Source organism: Nematostella vectensis, chromosome 5, assembly GCF_932526225.1.
Source record: "Nematostella vectensis chromosome 5, jaNemVect1.1, whole genome shotgun sequence".
NCBI classification, from domain to species: Eukaryota; Metazoa; Cnidaria; class Anthozoa; order Actiniaria; family Edwardsiidae; genus Nematostella; species Nematostella vectensis.
The window spans coordinates 14,342,825-14,366,460 of NC_064038.1; the positions used below are offsets into that span (position 1 = coordinate 14,342,825).

Here is a 23,636-nt window from a genome sequence, read left to right on the forward strand (position 1 = left end):
CTCTCATCTCAAGCACCGGTGGCAACACTGCGTTTGCCCGCAGAGACTCTCGCTCGTGCGAGACCCACCACACCGAGCCATCGTCATTAATATCAGGCCCCCGCATAACCGGCTTTAGAGCAATGACACCTGTTCCACTAAGATCTCGTATCTCCTGGTAAACACCGGCGCTTATGTCTTGGCCCCGAAGAGTGGCATCCACGCTTGGGAATCGAAGATGGGCACCGCCGACGAAGAGAGAATAGTACTTCTCGGGGTCTAAGCCCTCTGGGCCCTTTTGCTGCTGTTCCAGCAGAAATGGGTCGAACTTGAGCCAGACTTCCTCTGGCCGCGAGCTCGCCGGCATGAGCGGCTTAAGCAGCTTGCGCTTGGCATCCTCGGGGATGCCCTCGTCCAGGATGTTCTGGACCAGCCCTGTTAGTACGGCGGGCGCCTCTTTGTCAGGCATGCTATTGAGAATCTCCTCTATGTAAGCGTCCATGTTTGGGTATGCCTTGTGCCACCTAGTCTCTAATTGCCCATATCGCAGCCCTGCGGTATCAGACAGGACTGGTATTTGGGTACGCCTTGTGCCACCCAGTCTCTAATTGCCCGAATAGCAGCCCTGCTGTATCAGAGAGGACGGGTATTTGGATATGCCTTGTGCCACCCAGTCTCTAATTGCCCGTATCGCAGCCGGTGGGACGAGTGTATATCGCGGGCTGCGATGTCAGACAGGTCGAGTGCGAACCATTCCCGAGCGCGCCTCTCGGTGCCGCGCATCCTCTGCCCTACACGATTCGCTCCGCAGGGGCGGCACAACCGCGGTTCCGACTGCGTCCCTATGCCGCAGATTCTGCACGGCACGGGGAGGGGGCTGCCCTTACGGAGCCTTTGCAGGTGCACCTTGCAGTAGGTGTCCATGCACCTCTGGCCACACGTGTTTGCATGGCCAACCTTTAGCCACCTGCAGTAATCTTTTCCGCACTTCATTCTTTGAATGCTATGCACCTGTGCATATACTGCAGGACAGACGGATGATGATGTTTGTGGAATTCGTTAAAGATCACTTTTATTAGTATATACTTGAAAAAATAAAAACTTTATAAGAACGCGAATGATAACATATTATTCACCGCCGAAACTTGGGATATAAGTCGATCTGTAAAATCACCATCGAAAAAATGCTTTAAACGCACGGGCTTCAACAGCAAAAAAAAAAAACATTTTTGCCTATAACCAATCTAAATTCGTTGTCTTTACGGGAATTCGGCTTCGAACACCCTATGTTTTGTTGCCCAAATGATTTTGCAACGTGATAAAAAGGCCGCAAATCATCGCCGAATCCTCCTCACCCGTGGATACACGTTATAATTCTAGGATTCAGTTAAACTAGCCAGTACTCCCAGTACTCCCCTCCTTTTTATGGTATCCTTGAACGTCTAACACTAGAATATGAATGGCTGTAAATCTAAATGCCATGAGAAAAATTCGCTTTTCACACAAAAAATGAGTGGAACAACCAGTAAAATCAGTAAGAACAGTAAGATGGCAGCCATTTTGAAAACGATGAGGCCGAACTAGGACTGAAACTGAGTCTTGCAATTTTTCACTAATTTGTAGCTAAAATATTCTTTTGTTTTGACAATTTGAATTTCAAAATACTCTTAAATAAAATTTTAAAATAAGAGGCTATTTTTCACATACATATTTCGATTATTTCCTTGTAAATTTGATATAGATTTTCATCACTACAGGTACCCAAAGTCGTGTTTTGCGAACTCTTTCGACCACCATAAAAAAGTATTTGCAGGGGGGGGGGGTCTTACTCAATCATTGTTAGGGATCCTTTGAACTACATTCTGATTATTTTTGCTGTCACTCGTGTCACGATAATTTCGCTGATCTACCCGACCATACTTTCAAACACTAAGTAGAAATACGAGAAGCTTATTCCGATATCAAACACCAAAAATCGAAAAAGTTACGAGGGTTCAAGTAGACAAGGGTCCAAGTAACCAAGGGTTTGAGTTACTAGATGTTCAAATTACTAAGGGTTCAAATTACCAAGGGTTCGAATTACCAAGGGTTAAAATTACCATGGGGTTCGAGTTACCAAGGGTTCAAGCAGAAAAGGTTCCAAGTAACCAAGGGTTCTAGGTGTTCAAATTACCAAGGACTCGAGTAACCGAGGGTTCGAGCAAACAAGGGCTCGAGTTTCCAAAGATTCGCGCTACCAATCGAGTTACCAAGGGTTCGAGTAACCAAGGGTTCGTTAAGACAAGGTTTCGAGTTACCAAGGGTTCAAGTGACATGGTTTCGAGTTACCAAGGGTTCTTTAAGACAAGGTTTCGAGTTACCAAGAGTTCAAGTAGGTTCGAGTTACCAAGGGTTGTTTTATGACAAGGTTTCAAGTTACCAAGGGTTCAAGTAGACAAGGTTTCGAGTTACCAAGGGTTCAAGTAGACAAGGTTTCGAGTTACCAAGGGTTCTTTAAGACAAGGTTTCGAGTTACCAAGGGTTCAAGTAGACAAGGTTTCGAGTTACCAAGGGTTCTTTTAGACAAGGTTTCGGGTTACCAAGGGTTCAAGTAGACAAGGTTTCGAGTTACCAAGGGTTCAAGTAGACAAGGGTTCAAGTAATCTGGTTGTTGCTATGCAGCCTTTTAAGACATTCTCGTTAAGACTACGATACTTTATTAATCTAGACAGATTCTTTTCCCACAAAATTAAGAAAACATTTATTGGTTGCTACTGACTTTTATTGTTATGTATCTTTCTAGATGATAATAATCAGCTGTGAGGCGCAGAACCTGCGGCCATAACCTTTACAGACGTGACCTGAAAAAAATGATTTACACGCATTAAGTTGGTTCACAGACCCAAAGGATGGTGCACCAATAGGGAAGTAATGAGCTCCTTTATACCGTCAATTATCTAATAAACGCCCCCTATCGAAAGAACGCCTTATTTCTAACGAACCTCCCCCCTACCCCCCCCCCCCCCCCCCCCCACCCTAAGCTTACAGGTTTGTATTGAACAAATTGCTAACCCAGGTTATAATTTAACTTGATCCTGACCCTGACCGAACCTCACTGCGCTTGGGTCTGTTACATTGTTATAGTTTATAATGAACGCCCCTCTCTAATAATCTATCTATTAAACGTCTATCAATTTAACGCCCCCCCTCGACCATGGAAGTTTAATAAACGCCCCCGGTGTTCGGTATCTCTTCTAACGTTACCTGGGGTAGTAAATTTCTACCGTATACACGAGGCTTTATTAGTTAAACTTACTGTTTAGCATCGTTCGCACGTCTTAGGGCAGTTTGCAATCATCCATTGTTTGTACTGGTTCCATGTGCAGTACTTCCTAAATCCTGCACAGCTCTTGTTTTTGTCTTTGCAACTCGCTACAAAACACAAAACATCATGATGAGATGATGTTATTTCCTGTGACAGAAGGAAGGCAAATCACGCCCTTTTTTCACGCTCTTGCATAATACGGAGTCGGTAAAGAATCCATTTCCATCGGCTAATTCGAGCAAGTAACGTTTCGTAGCAACATTTTTCAATGAAAAGAAGTCCTTTCTGATATATAAACTTTCTGTTTGATTGGTAAACGCTGAATGAGTTGCTTTTTTCTCTCGTCATTTCTTAGTACATTCGCCTATTCTGACTCTTCAAAAGGTATGGCAAACAGTAACTAATGAGTAATGATTCCTATACCACAAAAAAAAACACACTTCTCTAACAATGAGAAATGGCTCCACCCCCACCCCCCATGTGTCATACGTATGGTATTCAGATGCAACTTGGCGCACGCCCCACGTCACGGGTAAGTTTTGGATGCGAACTGACGGGATTTTTCTGTGAAACGCATTTTACTTTCAGTGCTTTGGGAAAAAACAAACAAGTTTCAAAGTGGGAACCACACCTAAGAAAACGCGCGTGCGCCTTGGAGTTGTTATTTTTGCAAGACAAGATATGGCCTTTACATACGAACATCCTCACTCCTTAGGCTTTTACTTACAGCCACCGCCTCCTCCTCCACCACCTCCACCGTTGCACGTGTTCTTGTAAAGTTGATTCATCTGTTGAGCATCGATAGAACTAATTTTCTCGCGCTGGCCAAGTTGAGCCTGTATAACAAGATCAGCATTGAGGGACTTCAATACAGAACTATACAAAACTATCAGATTGAACCTGTACAATAAGACCGTTATTAAAACAGAATATTAAGGTAGAACAACCACTACAGATCATATCACCTCAACAAAGTCTAGCCATCAATTGTTGTTTAATGTCGAAAACGCGATCGCTGCTAAAAGGAAAGTGATCAATTCCTTATTTGGAATACCTTAAAATTCACTACAACTTTCAAGGTAGCCGCATGGCGAGGGCTCCGTTAATTATGCGAATTCAAGAAGAGCTAGACAATGATTTTGGCCATGTATGTATGTATACTCACCACAGGTCGCTTTGGAACGATTGTTGGTTGTTTATTCTTGCTGAATGCCTTGCCATCATAATGCATCACGGACTCGTAATCATAAGGAGTTCCAAGCGAGTCTATCGTACCACGGTCGTACTTGTTGAAGTTGAATTTGTTTTCTGTAATAACAAATCAAGTCTTTTTATATCAAGTCTACGACTCTTACACGTCTACGCCTCCTTACTGATAATCCCATTATTGTGCGCATTCGACAATAATTTCCAACCGCTTATAAAGTTTCTGGCTTGGGTCATTCAAACAAACGGAATTATATTTTCTGTTTTGAAATTGGTCGGGGCTTTGCGCAGAGGTGGAGTGATTGGACACCATTTCAATGTAGGCGAATCAATACGCGTCAAGGAGTTTGAATGACGAAAGCCAGAAGGCGCTTTATCTGTCAGTGAGGGCTCGTAGAATATTTGAAACCGCAAAAAAGGCATGTCATCACAACCTAGCTTTCTATGCTATTGACATAAGTCATTTCTGTAACGTTGATTTCTAGCGCTTTCGTCTCTTACTTTCGAGGATATTGTTCCACATGATAGTAACGTATTCGTCACGGTCGGGGCGTGACTGCTCGTGGAAGAAGCCCAGGGCGTGACCTGTAACGCAACAGAATCCAGAAACATCAAAACAGAAACATCAAAACCACACCACCATTATATCAAAGATAACTATGAGTATCGACACAACTCACTGATATCTATGTAACCATCATCATCATCATTATTATCATTTCAAATAACACTCACTGATGTCTATGTAACCATCATCATCATCATTATTATTATTTCAAATAAAACTACAATCATAACCAGCCCAATCATCATAACCCCAAACACCGTCATCGTCGTTATTATCAAAATTGTCATAATTTTGATTAGCCTCCTCCGCCGGCATTTCGGGTTCGAGGGGGGGGGGTGGGCTTTCTGTGCTACTATTAATGGAAGAAAGTGGACTGAGCGAGAGTAGAATCGGAGGACGGGAAGGGGACAAAAGACCTCTCTCCCAGTCCTCCACTCTTTCTTGGTCACGCCACATGAAGCCCGAAATCGAAAAAGAACTTTTCCCGATAAAATATCTTTAAACACTCGACAATCCTGGGGACGAGGCTAAATTATGAACATCAGGAGAACATGTCGTGACGATCTTGTGTCATGTCGTACCCATCCTGTGTTATGTCGTGACGATCTTGTGTTATGTCGTACCCATCTTGTCTTATGTCGTACCCATCGTTTGTTATGTTGTGACGATCTTGTGTCATGTCGTGACGATCTTAAGTCATGTCGTACCCATCTTGTGTTATGTCGTGACGATCTTGTGTCATGTCGTACCCATGTCTTGTGTTATGTTGTGACGATCTTGTGTTATGTCGTGACGATTTTGTGTTATGTCGTGACGATCTTGTGTTATGTCGTGACGATCTTATGTCATGCCGTGACGTTCTTATGTCATGTCGTACCCATCCCTTGTGCTATGTCGTGACGACCTTGTGTTATGTCGTGACGATCTTATGTCATGCCGTGACGTTCTTATGTCATGTCGTACCCATCCCTTGTGTTATGTTGTGACGATCTTGTGTTATGTCGTGACGATCTTGTGTCATGTCGAACCGTTTCGTGACATGTCTTACCGATCTCGTGTGCGACGATCCCCGTTCGCCAGCAGCCACGCGCAAGGTTGATATCCTGACGTGATCCGGTACGGCCGACGTACGACGAGCACCTTGAGTGCAATCGATAGAAGTATGATTTACTTGATTCAAGGTTATTTGACATGACGTGATATCACCCTGCGCAGACTGCACATTATTATACATTGTACTCACTATGTTGATTCTGATTGGCTAGGAGCGCGCGCTTTATCTTGGGAATCATGCAATCTGAGCCAGGGAAGGAAGGGATATATGACCAACTCCGAAAGAACAGAAAATGATTTTTTTATGCCATTGCAGTATCTCCACGAGAGGTTTATTATTGGATTTTGCTATAGTTTGACTTATTAGTCAAAGTTATTAGTATAAGTTTGACTTATAGATTTATGACATACAAGATTGATCTATAATACATGTATTTTTTTAATCTAATTCTCTTGTGCTATAATTTCTACTAAAAACACGTCTATTGGAAACTCCGAAAGTGCACTTTATAACGTTTTTCGGGGGGGGGGGGGGGAGCACCCCCTGGGAACGGGCCTGATTTAATTAATGGGTGACACAGCGCAGCCATCAACTAAGAAAAGCAAAATATATATTGTTAAAAACAGCGACACATTAGACGGACAAATCTAGTTTGTGTTTTGAGCGCCAAGCGTCATCGTTCCCCTTGCCATCGTCGTTGCTTGAAAGTACCAAGCACAAACACAAGTGGAGCCCGGCCAAACACAAGCGCAGTACAAGTGAGAATCGGCCAAACACAAGCGCAACACAATCGAGAATCGGTCGGTCAAACACTAAGCGTAAGTGCAAGAAAACTAAGCACTTTTCTTGCGCTTGCGTTCCAGTGAGAATCAGGAAATTATGTGAGCTGCGCATGCGTCCTGGTTAGAACCAGCCTTAAAGGTCCTATCGTGACGTACCCAGATCCCAGCTTGAAGTTGGCATAAGCTTGCTCATTGGTTCTCTCTTTAAACCGGATACAGGTCTTGGAAGTCCATTCCTCCATGCCAGCTCGGATAGCCGCCCTTGCAGCGCTGCTAGCTAAAACAACAGGCCCAGTTCAATCACGGGCGCTAGGATAGTCCCAATGTGTAAACTATTTGTGTTTGAAACTTTGAACATTTAAATTTCAATCAGAACCGTTATGTGTGTGCATCTAGTGAACCCGCAAAAACTGAGCCAAGTTACCTTTTTCTCGCCTTTAAAGGGGCAGCGTCAAGGTAATGCGCATGTCTGGAGTCAGAGTCGTTTTGTAAGCTTTTAATTGTCTCCAAGCAGTTGAACTTGAGCTGTCAATGCCTTGTTAAAATAATATGCAATATTTTATTGAAAACTATTGAAAATTTTGGTCATTTCCTTTAAATTTAAGTCTCCCACATGTATCAAAGGCTGATAAGTCAATATTAAAATTTGGCCGAAATTCATTGTGTCCGGGCCGGAGAGCTATCGCAAAGCTCTTACCATGACACTGCGCCTTCAAAATGATCCTGATTTAGCCTCCGACCTTTGAAGATTCACCACAAATCCTTTAATCCGCCACAAACCCCGTTATTCACCTCCAATTCGTTGCGCTGTATGCGTGGTGACCCGCACATGCTACCAACTGGTTTGTTTGTAGAACGAGTATATCAAAAGTTCACTATATGCACACACATAACAATTCTGTTTCAAACACCGATAGTTTAAGGACTAGGATTATCCTACCGCCAGTGGCTCAATAGAATTGATCACTCCTTGTGAGGCTAATACAGGGCCGTAGTCAGTATATGCATTTATTCATCCAAGATAAAATATTTTATAGTAAGGAACCGCGTATCATCATCATCATCATCATCATCATCATCAGCATCATCATCATCATCATCATTATTATTGCTATTTATTTATTTATTTACTTATTTCTTTTGCACAGCCCTCTCCCGATCTTCTCTTTATGCAAAATAACTGAATTTTTGGCTACCAAAAGCCCTATATTCGTTTTTTAAGGGGAGTGGAGGAAATTTCAATGTAATTAAAGATCACTTGTCAGCCAAACCCTTGTTATTGTTTTAAACAATTATTAGAAGAAAAAAAATATAAGAATTCTCAAAGAAAAGTCTGATGCCTTATTTACTCAAATTAATTGAAAAAAAAAAAAATCATAACAGCTCCCCTTAAATCAGCCGATGGAAATCAATAAATTCTCACACTTGGTACTTTGCTAGAAGGACAAAATGGCGGCTAACAAATGCTCTCTAAAAATTCGAGACAAGGATCCATTTTATTCACTGCAAGCAAGGAAATTGAAGAAGCGAAGTTTTCCCCACACTTGAACATTGTAGGAATACTTACAGAGGCTTGAGTCAATGACGTAGGGCATGACACCGCCGGGCCATTGTCGGCCTTTTGTAGCTCCACGCTCGCCAACCGCGTCCACGTCCAGTCCATTCAAGGCCGCCCAGCGCTGTACAGGGTCCAGCATCGCCCTCATTCTCTGTATGATAGTAGCATTCGGTAAGTGTGATGATGTATAAGGTAAGGTGAAAAAGAGCTGGGGTTAGGTGGGTGAGTAAGATCAGCTTACGTAGGGTAGGGTGAAATCAGTGTTATGGTGAAAGAGACGTAAATGTAATGGCGGAAGAGATTGGGCTAGGTGGAGTAAGGTCAGATTACGTAGGGTAAGGTAAGTGAATGGTGATAACGGTAAGATGAGGTTACGTAAGGTGAAGTGAATAAAGTAAGTTAAAAGGTGAAGGGGTAAGGTAGAATATAGTAAGTGGGTGTTTCAGTTAAATGGACGTGTAAGGTGAGGTTAGATCAAGGTATGGTATGAGTGAAGTAAAGTAAGCTAAGAGGGTGAAGACAAAGGGTGAGATAGAATATAGTAAACAATATCTTATCTTTGTTTTTGTTTTTTTAAGCTTAGTCTCGGGAAAAAAAAATGAAAACGTTTGGGTGCAGTAAAACAAACATTTTTTTTAATTTAATGATTTAGAGTTGAGATGTATTTTATCTTCAAAGAAGCTTTATTTAGTGAAAGAAAAATGTCAGCAAGAAACTACTTTTGCATTCTTACCTTCGGGATTTTCAGCAAAAACGATGCCGATAAGCAAGAGCACCCAAAGCCACTTCATGTTGAATGTGGAGGTAAGTATATAATTTGTGAACAAGGCCTTCATTTATAGCGAAGTGCGCACTACATCTGCAAAGCTTTGTCAATTTTGAGCCCCTTGTTTTGGACAAATAACGCAAGGTTTATCACTTTTGCGGCACGTTACTTCAAGAAAAACCATGATTTACACAAATAACGCAAGCTATATCAATTCCGATCCACTTGCACTGCACAAATAACCGAAGCTGATCAGATAAGCGGGCCTCCTTGGGTTGTTGATGTTTGGATTGTGAGGACGGCTGGATAAAGTTGGCGAAGGCAAATAATCTCATTTGAAGATGTACATGTTGAATATTAGACTTCAACAACATTTCACTTTTTTTTACCAAAGGAAGGAAAATTGTTGCAATGGGGGTATTTGACACTTATCGAAATTGAAAGGGATTTTATCCTAAAAAGACTAAAAAATAGTGCAGGACAAAAAGCACACACACATTTTATAAACAATTGGCAGACGCGCCTTCTTAAACAGACTTTCTTGGTCTCCATTATGTCAGCCTTGCAGATAGAGCCAGCAAAAAAAAAAAAAAACATTTGCATCGGCTCATATACAATTCATTAGCAGTTTGGCCATTAAATTTGGTAAGGCAAGGATCAAACTATATCTTTGGCTTTATGTATAGCAGGTTTATTCTTGAATAATGCAAATAGAAACGAGTGGTTGACTTAGGCCCCTTTACGCAGCGTAAATAATCATATTATGGAGTCGCGGGCGTCATAATTGTCATTGGTGTTATAAAGGTGCTGCATGTGTGTTTGTCAGGGATGGCGGCTTAGCCATCTTTCCGTAGAACAACACTCAAGTGACTGGCTTTAGGTTTCAGACAGGGGGGGAGACCATGCATCATATTTATTAATATATAAAATAATATCTTACTTTTCAAGCACTTTATAGACCCCCTTATAACCAAACTTATAACATATTCTTCCTTGTTCAAGTTTTGTTTGCTTTATAGCGATGTACAATTTTGTATAGGCGGCCAATAAATAGAATCTATCTATCCATGGTGGGTAAAGGAGTGAAAAAAAAAAAAAAAACTCCAAACTTCCAACGCGGAAATAGCAAACTCTGATATGAAGTAAGGCGGAGACAGCTAGACGCTGTACTGTTGGGGCCGAGGTGTCCTTATTAAGCGGGTCACCATAAACAAGGACCTGTGGTATAGTCGACATCGTCGAGTGCAGAGCTCCATTACAAGAAGCATAAAAGAAAAACATTAATATATAGATTTAGGCACTGCCTAAAAGCGGAGCCAACATGAATTTTTTTTCAGCATTAACTTGTGTAGAACCCCCCTTCCCTGCACTTTCATTATGCATCATGTTCTCCCATATATGTTGTTTTTCACAATACTCAGGGTTTTAGGAGACCAGCTCTCAATTTCTTTAAGGTTTTAGGAAACCAGTTCTCTATTTCTTTCTCAAAAGAAAGCTGGAGTTTACCCAAGTAATTCATTTAAGCCTTGCTCATCTTTGTGAGAATTTGACCAATCATTCATTGAATTTTTTTTAATTGCTCTATTTTTCCCGCAAATTTTTAAAAAAAAAAAACACACGCTAGATTCTTTGTTTTATCATAGTAATCGAATATTGCTAAAAAAATTATTTTCATTATCAAAAGTGTAGGTAAAAAATGCAAATATAGTAAAAAAAGGACATACGCTATTTAATTCAATTAACACCTTCAGCTGTCAATCTCATCAACCACCCTTTTCCAAACTGATCTTTAGTATCTATTCTTTCAATATCTGTAGTCAGTTTTGATCAATTCCATGGCAGTTCAATTTTATAACATGCCCAAAATACCCCAAAATAGTACCTTAAAAGTGTCCTCCTAATCCTCCAAGGGAATACCTAGAACAAATATGTTTTTTGTTCTAGGTAAAAAAAGTATTTATTGATCTTACTCAGGATATCATTAACTAAACTATACTTGATAGACAACTGAACCAGCAAAATTAGCAAAAAAAAAATTATGATTTGATTAACAGGGAAGGCTTTCAGGTGTGAAGGGAGGTCATATTTATTTCAAAATGAGGATCAATTAAAGTTCCTCACAAAAAAACTGGGTGCTATTTTATTCTCTTCAATATTAAAAACAATAAACAAATACATATCAAATTCCTATACATTAAGTATATCAGCAAATCACACTACCATAGTGGATTTGAGGTAAAAGTACTCATTCCCTGCCTGTACTGTACCAATTCCTTTTACTTCTTTAAATTACTTTACTTAACTTGCAAAGATGGGGCTTTTATCATTTTCTTATTCTTGTGTAAGATTTAAAGTAAGCAATTCAAATATTGGAAAAATATCTTAACCTTCTCTCTTGTGCTTTAAAATGTAACTTTGTTAAGGGTGGATTAAAAGCACTCTAACATATTTAAAAAACTTCTGAGTACATTATTTTATTATACAGTTAAGAACCACATATAAGAACCTAGAATAAACAGTCTGTTAACCTAATATTATCAAATTAGAATCCTTTTTATAAAGCATCTATTTAGCCTATATTTGAAATAGGTTGAAATAGGAAAATTGATTTCTAAATAGTTTTAAATATGATCTTAAGGGATCATATAGGAGACCTGTTTTTTTTTTATGATTAACTTACTACCTCAATTACTTTACCATGAATCATTGTAATAGCAAGAGACTATTTATAATAGTCTAAATGTAACTAACCACACATTATACAAGAACCTGTCAGGCTAACTTGGAAAAAAAAACTAGTTTTTTTTACTTTTACAACTCTGGTTCATTTTTTAGAACAATTTTTCCATTAAAATATTATCTTACTTTTTGTAACTTTATGTGTTTATTTTTGGTGACCTACATTAAATACCAATGCCTTATATGTACATCCTGCCCTGGGTCATGCCTCTTAGCCAGCAGCTTGTGTCTAAGCTTGATTTCAGAATCTCTGCCTGAGATTAACCTGAAGAAAAGCATTTAAGAAAAAAAACTGGTAATCTGCTTACAATACAAATATTATTACCACAAAAACCTAATTCATAAAACCTAAAACTAAAAACAGGATACAAATATTATACCACAGGAAGCTGCAGAGGGAAAAAATCATTGCTTTTGAGAAAATTGCTCCTCTGCAAAAAAGCTGTCTTGGCTTTCTATGAAACCTGAATTTTACTTTTGGACCACATTATATTGTGGCATGAGAAAAAAACAAGTTTTTTAAGGTTTGTAAGAAATCATTGAGTTACCCAGGGTTATTGAAAATATTGTAGGTGGTATAAAAACAAGGCATATTTTTTAGGTAATAACAGATCCTCAAGGTCCTTATATTTATGTGCACTTTAAAAAAAAATCAAAACAGAATTCTAGAATAGTTGATTTAAATTTCAAGTGTTTATCAAATATATGTTGTTTTTTACAAATTACTAATACTTAGGGTTTTAGGAGACCAGCTCTCAATTTCTTTAAGGTTTTAAGAAACCAGTTCTCCATTTCTTTCTCCAAAGAAAGCTGGAGTTTACCCAAGTAATTCATTTAAGCCTGAAATCGGATGAAATACAGCAAATATGTGAAAAAAAAAACAAACAAAAAACAAAAAAACAAGAGAGCCAATGCGGATGAATACAGAGAATGTATGAACATTCTCACAAAAATTAGGTTTATGATGAGGTCCAAAATCTTGTGACAGAGTTGACAGCTCTGGTAACTTATATTCTATTTATTCATGAATAGTAGTTATAATTTTCCTATGATAGATGGTGAATGGCAGATTTAGAGATCGAATTTGATAAATACAGCGCCTAGAATATTTATTCCCTGAGGTAAGTAAGTAACTTAAAGTAAGTTAAATTCAACAATGAAAAAGGTGTTCAAAGTTTGAAACCAAAACAACTCCGAAAGATCGTTCCGCTAAGTACTTTAATACAATACGCTAACTTACCTAGTACGTCTACCAGTGCAAAGACAAATACATAGGAGCACTTGTCGGAGAAGGTGTCCATAAAATTAGCTTGTTTTTTCTTTCTTCATCTTGCGGCTTACTTTGACATTTCAGCTGACCTTGACTCGAGCAAAAGACTTGACTCTTCAAAACTTTCAACCATGCTTTTACACAGTCTTTTGCTCATAATTAGACAAGTTCATATCCGAGGTAAGCGTTCCCAAGAATGATTTTTTTCAAGCACTACTTTTTCGACAATTCTTGGCTTTTCTGCAGTCAGTTTTCGTGTATTTTTGAGAGGGGAAAAATACTCATCCGCCATATTGTTTTGAGGCCTGTGTGCCGAGGCAGATCTCGGCTGGATGGATGGCAGCTTGTGACAATGACGTCATTGACCACAATAACTGAGTCGCCTAGTTATAGACCATTTCTATACCTATGGGGCTCCGCTATTAGGGCAAAATTAATTATCATCGAAAAACTTTCTTAGTGCAAAACGCCGTTATCACCTTGTGTGTACAAAACATTCTTTATAAACTTCAAAATAATCAGAGTTACCCTATGGCTCTGCATTTTCGATCTTAACGGAGCTATTCACTTGACGGGAATGACGACTGTGAACAGGGCAGCGCCATTTATACGTATTTATACGCGTTCTTCTCTTATAGAAAATGAAGATTCTTATCTTCTCATATCTCTACCTTATTTGTGTAGTTTGCCTCGTTTGCCTTTTTCTCTCAATAGACCGTCCCATCAACGGCATCCCAGGGGGGGAGGGGGGGGGGGGGGGGGGGGGGGGGAAGTAAGAGAAACAGGTTTTTACCAGAACAGTATATTTACAATATTTCCGAGCATTACAGATATCAGACGAGTAAAACAGCGTTGATGCAGCCATCGTTTTCAGGGTTGTTGGTTACTTGAGCGTACTTGCCTGAAAAAAAAAAGTTAAAACAATAGATAAATAAATAAATATATAAACAAACAAACAAATAATAACAATAATAAATAAATAAAAAAATAAAAATAAGGACACGGCGTGAGAAATATGAATAGCCGACATATGCCTCGAGTATCACTCTTTTTAGCCGTTACAAGGTAGCGATCAAACGGTCTTTGAGAAATGGAGATGAGAGTTGAGGAGAGTCGAAGAGAGTTTCACTGTTTCTAATAGCAGGGTTGCGACCAAACGGCCTTTGAGAGTTAGCGAGAGTGGTCATGTTTTTATCCAAGAATCAGCAATGATAACTCACGTTAAATTTCATTTTTTTTTTTTTTGAAAACTGCAGAACGAAATGGTGACAACAAACGGTAACAACTGACGATTGTGAACGTGTTAAAAGAATGGGAGTCGTTGAGATTGTGTAAGAGTAAAAATATCTTGTCAACCGCCATTTTGTCATCCTAGCAGAGTAGCAAGTGTGAGAAAGAATCTATTTCCATCAGCTGTGTTGGAGAAGCTGTTGAGACATTTTTAATTCCTGGCACGAAAAGGGATAGGTAAATTAAGTGTACGATTTCAATTTTGGGGGGTAACTCAAAGGCGTGGCTGTCAAGGGTTCGTTAATTAATTCTAGTGCAACAGTGTCGAAAGCGGCAAAAAGGTTAGTAGTAAAGTTTTTTCTCCGTGTTTAGGATAAAAAAAATAAAATAAATAACACAATGAAAACAATTCTTCCCGACCACTATTTTAGAAGCAATTGCTCAAATCTGTGTTAAAAGAATAAGCGACTTGCAATAAGTAATCACAATATTTTCTAAGAAACAAACTAACGCCAAACTAGACAAAGAAATGGCTGGGGCCGGCAGAAAACCTTTCCATGAAAATAAGTTCTTTCTGACTTATTCATTTGCTCTGAAGAAGTTGTTTTAACTTGACACTTTGACGTCAAAAACCTGAGCACGCGCGGGTTTGTCACTCAGAGTCACGTGTTTTCTTATTGCGTTTATTACTGTATTTATTGTAGCTTACCCCATACGACTTTGCCTCCCTGAGTGACCAGGCCAAGTTCACTGACATTAACCTGTAAAAGAAGATCACCAGAAAAAATGGACATTGATCAAACGACGGGTTTAAGCCATTTTGTCAGTGCGGTCCGCAAATGTGTGCAGCTGTCTCAGCATGCGTTATTATAGTCATATAGTACCCCGGAACGGGGAGAACTTAGTGACTAAACCACGGCGCAGCCGGGAGATGGTTAGTAGAAATCTTGACTACATATATGGTGTTGATTCCATGTAGCATGAGTTCCTTTACCGAAATCCATTAAGATACCTATTGTTGTATTTAGAAATGGGTTTTACAGTATTTGCTTTTTTTTTTTTTATTAAATCCCTCGACTAATTCGCTGAAACTTCATGTAGCACGAGTTCCTTTACCGAAATCCATTAAGATACCTATTGTTGTATTAAGAAATGGGTTTTACAGTATTTGCTTTTTTTTATAAAATCCCTCGACTAATTCGCTGAAACTTGGTGCAGGGGATGTGGGGTAAGCTTAAACTCCAGTTTTCAAAATTCCGCCAACTCTTGTTGATGATTTCCAACAGCTAAATTACCTCCTACTTCCGTCATTCAAAAATCCATGAACAAACAGATTCATTGCTTGCCAGTACTGAAATAGTTTCCAGTCACGCCACCTCTCTCCAAGCCGTTAGGTTACGAGCCAGATTAGCAATTGGAAATTATTGACAATAATAATTACGTTAAAATTTTCATAAAATAAGCAAATATCACTATTTTTTATCGTCTCATTGATAAAAACAATCAAAATCTGTTTTTCTTTTTTTTCTTACCTCGACAACAGTACCCTTGGTGATGACCCCTAGCTGTGTGTAGAGTGAGGACTGGGGGTTCTTTTTTACTCCGATAATGGGCAGGCAAAATGTTGCTTTAAGCTAAATGGACAAATATATTGTTATTTGAATGAACATATTTAAAAATGGAGAGGCTCTGTAATATAAACCATAATGTAATTAATGTTGATGATGGCCTTTTCCATCAAATTTCTACTTCTCAACACTATACTGTACATATACAGAAGCCATCATCATAAATATCACAGTAATTATAATCATCATCATCCAGCGACAACTACTGTATAATCATCATCAACATCGTAAGTACATACAAAACATCATCATCATCCGCACATCATCATCATCATACATACAGTACATATACATACAGTCACGGTAACCATCATCATCATCATCACAAAGTAACCAACATAATAAAAATCATCTTCATCCCACATTAGCTCCATAATAACCATTACAATTGCACTATAACCGCCATAATCCTTAAAACGGCAACATCACCAGTTAATTTGGTCAATTACGTTCTGGTCAATAACATACATGTACCTTACAATTTCCGATGATTTTGAATAGAAAAAGCGAAAAATATATTTGAAAATTGTAAAAACAGTGTGTCTTTTGAAAGTTTCTTCAATCATACTGTATAAGCGATAATTTAGAGCAGTTGGCCTGTTAGATTCTAATTGATTATTTTGTCTTTTATCAACTGAGGTTGGAGTCGGCCTGATGGAATTTAACTGGTGCAATTGCCACTTTTTTAAAATTAAAATATCAAAATATCATATAGTAACCATATAATCATAATCATCACCAATATTAACATACAAAAGGCTGGAAAGTATGATAATACATGGGTAAGATAATATAGAAGATACTTTACTAGTGTTATTCAGTGCATAATTACTTACTTCTGGATGTGTAACATGTGCTTTCTTGAATCGTAGACCCTGTACCAAGCAGCAGTTAAAGTTAGAGCAAGATTTTGAATTATCTGTAGAATTTGGTTACAGAACCGTCAACAGATTATGAAGCTCTAAATCATTTTTTTTGAGCTGGAGTGTCTGTTGAATGTTTAAAGTCTAACAAAAAGGAATCATCATTGGGCAAATAAACATGCTCGGCCAATACAAGCTATGTACTGCACTACTTTGTACTATGTAGGTACTTACCATAGGCCTAATAAAGCGCTCATATTTCGGAGGTTTTCTTGTAAAGCCATCACCAACAAAACAAGCTTTAGTAACCATCCTCTTCCATCCTTTTCCTAGAAAAAAATCAACCAATAATAGCAGAACTTACAACTAACATAACACACATCTGTATCCAGTAATGACTACATGGACACAAAATTACAAAAAAAGTACATTACATAAGCTGTAAAATTACCTAGTGGTCTTATGTAGGTGTGGTGGAATAAGAGGAATAAATCAAAAAGAGGTTGAAATGTTTAAATGCTGTGAAAACAAAGGACAGTTCATTAGAGCAAAAGAGCTGTTAAAACATGTTTCACAGAGGCATTAATCATGTCATTAAATCTTGTGTGGAGATTTATTTTCCTGCTGTATATCAATACATTAGCCATAATAAGCCATTTAGGGTTACACTTACAGTAGAATCTTGATGTACATATGTAGAGGAAGGATTCTACTTACTTCTTGTCTTTCCTGTTTTAATCACTTTGAAAACTTCGTCTTCTCCAACGGCTCTTACTTTAGGGAGGGGCACATCCCACTTTCCCTATAGAACATATTAATGTTTATTAACTTCATATTTTCATTAATTCATCTCTTTTTAATATAAATGTACTGTAGAAGCATTTTTGTGAATCTTTTTCCAATAAACATGCACTTCGGTTTCAGATTCCAGGATTTTTCATGTCACAACGAGCCATTGCGATTTTATGTAATACCATTCTTGATTACAGCCTTATTTGAAATAGATACTGTATACTGTAGCTTTCACCATATATTTCTAATTCATAGTGGAGTAAATGATTATACCAATAAAAGGAAGGTCACACTGGTCATTCAGGGTTTCTTGGGTGCAAACAGCAAAACAAAAGGCATTAAGCGGGGATTTGGGGGCTTGCAGTATACATCACAAGACTCAGTCATACACCTGTGCTCTGTGTCAATTTTGGACACAGGACATCAAGCTTAACACCTTTCCAAGAAGACAAGGGATTCACAGCGCAGAGACAGGGTTTTACATACATCAGAAAAAAATCACAAGTTCACCTGACCTGGGTTTGAGTCCTGGTTTTCATGCTTTTGGACAAGGCCTGTATCACTAAGCTATACTGTATCACGCCACTCCCCACAGATCAACAATACTTACTGCTTTCTCTTTGCGCTTCTGCTTGACCATGTTACTGAGGACCTTCGCCCTACTTTGGCCCTCCCTGTCCAGCAAGTAGGCAGGGACAGCGCCTTCTGGAACCTTCTCATTATTCCTGGCCTTTGTTTTTTTCTCCTCATGCAGCTTCATCCTGGAAATGTGAAAAGTAATACAGATATATAACATTTGGAATAAAATGTTAGACCATTAATGCTTGCGACCAAATGGTCAAATTTGCGAGTAGACTTGTTAATGCGACCAAGTAGTAAACCTGCAATCAATGAACATCTTAAATAGGTACAGTCAATGAAAACTTGGTGAAGTATTATGCTTGCTGCAGAATATTTAGCACTTGGAGTCTACAGAACCATACATACAGAACACAGCCTAACCTACACATAGCTGAAACTAGGAAATGACTATGTGGGAGAAATATTTAAAATGTGTAGACATATAGTTGAAATTTATCACACAAATGCCTTGGAATGACAAACGTTGAGCCCTACAGTAGAGGAGGGTGGTTACCACACAGTAGGGATTATAATTCACTTCCTAATCTTGTATGACCATGTTTTCAAAAAGACACTGACGTTTTCTCTACTTTTGTTATTTATGCTTAGGCTGGTATTAAATTTGAGTGTGATAATTATAAAGTACTTACGTCTTTTTCATCTGTACTTTCTCGGCATGTCTCTTTTTATTGTAAAGCTTGGCCCTGCAAAGACAGCACTAGTCAACACCACAAACTCTCAGTGACTTTCCAGGAGTAGCCTGATCATCTGGAGTTATATATCTACATCTCCCATACTACATTCTAAAAGTGATGAAAGAATATCATATTATGGTATTTACTGTACTGTACATATAGTAGGCTATGTGCACGATGTTGGTACCCACTTATTTTTTAGGCAGTGGGTACCAACATCTGGCACATACATTAGCCAGTACTTCATATTGTTTACTGTATCTTAATGCTTTACGGCATGGTCTCTGACATGTGTGTGCACCCATTATAGCTTATCAAATATAGTAATTCAGCCTGGAAAGTAAACTAGGGCATTTTCACTAGAGAATACTGTATTTGCCATATTTTATTGGCAATTTAGTCTTGTGTGTGTGTGATTTTCAATCTTGTCACTAATATAACTGTTAGACCACGTTCTGGCTTCCATCATTCAACCTACTGTACAGAACAGAATCACATTAGGTACTTTTGGTTAGTCTGTACCTTTCAAGGAATAAAATATAATAAAAATCCCCTGATGAGTGGGCAACCACGAAACAGACCTGTAGGGAAACCTATGTAGTTTGTATTTTTCTCAAACCAACACTATAAAAATACATATATATAATAAAAAATTTCAAATGACAAAAGCCACTAAATCAGTTCACTGAATATTGAAACCTGCAGTAAAAATTTCTCCCTGATAGTGTAATGTGTATTAGCTACTGCACAGTAATTACTAAGTTACCAACAAAGACTGGATTCACTGTAATTAGCACTGTAACTTACTTAAGACCATGGAGCTTCTTAGCACGTTCAGCCTGTTCATGGGGCTGCCTTCCTTCCTTCTTTCGCCTTGGGAAGCAAAGATGGAAACATTTCAGCTTGTACATTATCAATGTGTAATACCAGCTGTACTTTACCTATGTAATAAGACTCTGCAACTGATCAAAGTCACTCTCAATGCACCTACAATTTAGCAAATGAACTCCATTGCCTAATATTTAGGCTACTAAAAAATGTGCTGCTGTATCAAAATGGTTTAATAATGACCTTTTTGGTAGGTATCAAGTCCATTTATCAATAAAAAAATCTTTACTTTCTAATTTGATGGAGAAAATAATGAACAGAAAGAAATAGATGAAGAATAGCAGTTTGAAGCTAAAACTATAATTGATTAAATGTCTTTTTTGTGAAAAATTAAGATCAACCATTGTAAAAGCTTTATTCTTTCTACTATAGCAAACTCTAATGGAGTTGATGGGACCTGATGGTCTGGTCATAGAAATACTAAAGACAGCTCTTCACAAAAAGAAAGAAGCACACAAGGAGAGGAGACTTAAGATAATCAGTGTGGAGTAGACACAAGAGAAGTAGGAAATTAGTTATTTTGTCCATCTCAGCTTGCAAACCCTTTGTACTGATTTGCGTTTAATGCATTACTCCATGTATCAGTATAACATGAAGGAATAAAATGATAAAAATACAATAATATAACTACAATATATGTACACTACACAACATTATACTTACTTTCTCTCAAAGTGGTCCAGCCGGTAGCCATGGCGTTTCCTAGACTGCTCGATATGCTCGTTTTGAGGCTGTTTAAAGTGAAACGGAAAACGTTGATAATAATTTTGGGGCTGTTTTACAGATACCCTTTCAGTTTGTGTATAGTTTCATTGGTTAAGAGCCTCCTTCTACTTCAGAGTTAGGTTTAACACGAAAAAAAATAACGAAAAAACAATCAATGCAACAACATTTCTGTCACGTGTAAACAAATGAGATTCAAAAACAAGGCTAGTTTAATGACACTGGTGCATCAGTTTGATATTATAATCATTAGATGTACTTACCATATTTTATCGAGCGTATCTGGGTTTCTCAAGTCTAATTTTTCGCCCGTAGTCGGCGAATTTTGGTGTTTTTGCGACACGTTGTTTCAACACCGTTCGAACCTTTTCGTGTCCGCCATGTTAGAGAAAGACCCCAGGATGCACTGCGCCAAACAGTGTTGCAATGGCCTGGGAACTGGTAAATGGAGCACAGGAAGCCCGGTGGATACAGCATTACTTCTATTTGCAGTGGTGGCTCTCGGGAACTCGTGCAAAAATAACTGCGAAATGAGAAAAGCAATGTAACAGGGAATACCTTCACGATACAAGCCGCCGCTAAAAAGCCGCTCTATTACACATTATATTGGCCAAAGGGAACACAATGTTTTTGTCCTCGTGCCGCGGGGGAAAAACAAACACCAAAATCGAACCCACGCCAAATCTAACACCATGGTGGACCTGAACTATCGTACCGATCAGTTTTTTTTTATCATTATCAGATAGTGAACGCACACATTAGTTCCCTATGGAAGTAAATCTTTGTCAATGTGGGACAAGAAAAAAAAATAATAAAGTAAGAAAATAAAATCTGCATCTTAGTCCGAGCAGGGAGCATTGTGTACTCCAGTGAGAATTACTGAAGAAAGCAAGCGACTATGCTAGTTGGGGGGGGGGGGGGGGGGGGGGGGGGGGGGGGGGGGGGGGCAAGGCAAGTTTGTAACTTGCTCTCGGCGTATTTATTGAGACATTTTCTAAACACCACAGGGAACCCAACTCAAGCAGATTGGAACTTCCTTTGCAATAATACCTCACAATCAAACATACTTTCTAACTACTTGTTGTAATGCCAAATCTATACCTAAACTTCCTACATCAGGCTTTTTGCCATTTTCAGCTTTTATTTTAGCTAAATTCTGAATTTGCAATCGTATGTGTAGAAGTGGTTTACAAGGCAGTCGGAAAGATTAAAGTGTCAATTGAATGATCGGTGTTGCGGGTGGTAGGAGAGATGTGTTCCCAGGATTCATTGAGCGTATAATACAATGTAAGAGATTTTCAAACCTTATAGTTACAGGCCTGGACGCTAAGAGCAGGGGGACGGGGGTGCTGTTGACCCAAATCTGTACCATAAATAGAGGCATGCAACTGAAAACATTTTTTGGTGGAGTATATTGCTATCGTCGAATCGGCTTTATTCGAGGAAGTCGTCATTGTCAGCTTAAGAATTCTCGTATCGTAAAGAAAAAAAAAAAAAAACAGAAAAACACTGTGACTTGAAATTTGTCATTTTAGGGAGCTTGAGCTTCTTGCACAGCGCCATGGTTGAGTCGGCGCAGTAAACACCACGCCACGTCCATCACAAGCTTGATCACCGACACTCCGATCCACAACCCAAGCTGACCCCCCCACGCACACACACACAAGCTGACCCCCCCCCCCCCCCCCCCCACGTCGCCAAGGAAGCTTTCAACCTAAAAGGAAGAAGACGCAAATGAGAGAAAAAAAAAAGCAAAAAAAACACAGACAGATGGACAAACAGACAGACAGCATCACTGGATAACTTTTTTTTTAGGTGATAGTTTCTGTATTTAACTCCTCAAAATATATCTTAACTCGAACAAAATTCTTTCTGTTGAATTGCAAAAAAGGATGTATCAAAAGAATAATCATACATTAGGGGCTGTGCCAAAATAGACATAAATTTCGAAAGTCTTACCTCAAGATATCCTTATCTTTGTGCATGCTGTCGTTGAAACCTTTATCAGACTTTTGGATCATCCTTTGCATTTCGTTCTAAAAGAATACAACAGACAGACGAAGGAGGGGTGGGGGGGGGGAGTTAGGACCAAATAATAATAATACACGCTAAAGAAAACTTGGAAAAGATACGTGCAGCCAATACAGAAAATAATGCATCATGCGTCTTTCTTAATTGGTCTCTCGCAGCCTTCGGTATGTCCAATCTTACCTCATACAATCTGACCATCGCGCGTTTGATATTGTCGTTCTGAATGAGTAATGTCTGGAAAAAACACAAATACGTAGATCGTTAGCACTCTAGGATTCCCATATTAATTTAAACTGTATGTCAAATACATCCAAGTCCAGTAACATTACACAACACAATATTCTTAAATACAGCCTGTGATCTTAAATAAAGCATGTGATTGCTAGACATAAGATTTTGTGAAGGCGTGTCTTTTTAGTGATGATAATTTCGTATTGTAGCACTCACGTGCATGGCTATAAACAGGCTTTGGCACACCTCAGGGATCCATCCTTATACAGGTCGATAATATCATTAAGACAGCTTACTTTATCGAGACATAGAATTAACACATGATTAGAAAATAAATCGAAATATGGTCTACACATTTGTTATTGACTGATCATTAGTATAGTCTCATTGAATAGTTTACATAGAATAGGTTGTCCGAAACTTCATAATTGAAAAATCTAGAAAAAATAACGAAAAAAAAAAAAACATGCTAAAACAAAATTTGCATTAGTTAGGATGTGTAATACTGCACATGGTCATCCACATAGGTACCATAACGAACATTCAGATTTTGACGTGCATGGGGCATTGACTTCACGCGAAATCCCTCCTCCGTGCAATTGCATTCCAGATACTTTTGACTTTGAAAAAAAAGGGAATTCTGAATTCGGCACAACGAGAGATACTAGAATCTAACGCGCACATCTTGAATCTTCATAGTAAATCTTA

At 38.7% G+C, this 23,636-nt stretch overlaps 1 protein-coding gene and 1 pseudogene across 1 annotated transcript; both read right to left on the reverse strand.

The window, feature by feature from the left end:
• Positions 1-2,722: 2,722 nt before the first annotated feature.
• LOC5505798 lies at positions 2,723-13,961 on the reverse strand (annotated as a pseudogene).
• Positions 13,962-14,012: 51 nt separating this feature from the next.
• Positions 14,013-21,088, reverse strand: LOC5505797 (ribosome biogenesis protein NSA2 homolog). Its single transcript, XM_001626498.3, has 11 exons — positions 20,930-21,088; positions 20,607-20,674; positions 19,863-19,928; positions 19,011-19,064; positions 18,350-18,500; positions 17,665-17,749; positions 17,182-17,276; positions 16,921-16,959; positions 15,989-16,090; positions 15,166-15,217; positions 14,013-14,127 (listed from the first exon to the last, which is right to left on the reverse strand). The coding sequence occupies exons 1-11, from the start codon at positions 20,930-20,932 to the stop codon at positions 14,060-14,062; spliced, it is 783 nt and encodes a 260-aa protein (XP_001626548.1). The 5' UTR covers positions 20,933-21,088; the 3' UTR covers positions 14,013-14,059.
• Between the last annotated feature and the right edge of the window lie 2,548 nt (positions 21,089-23,636).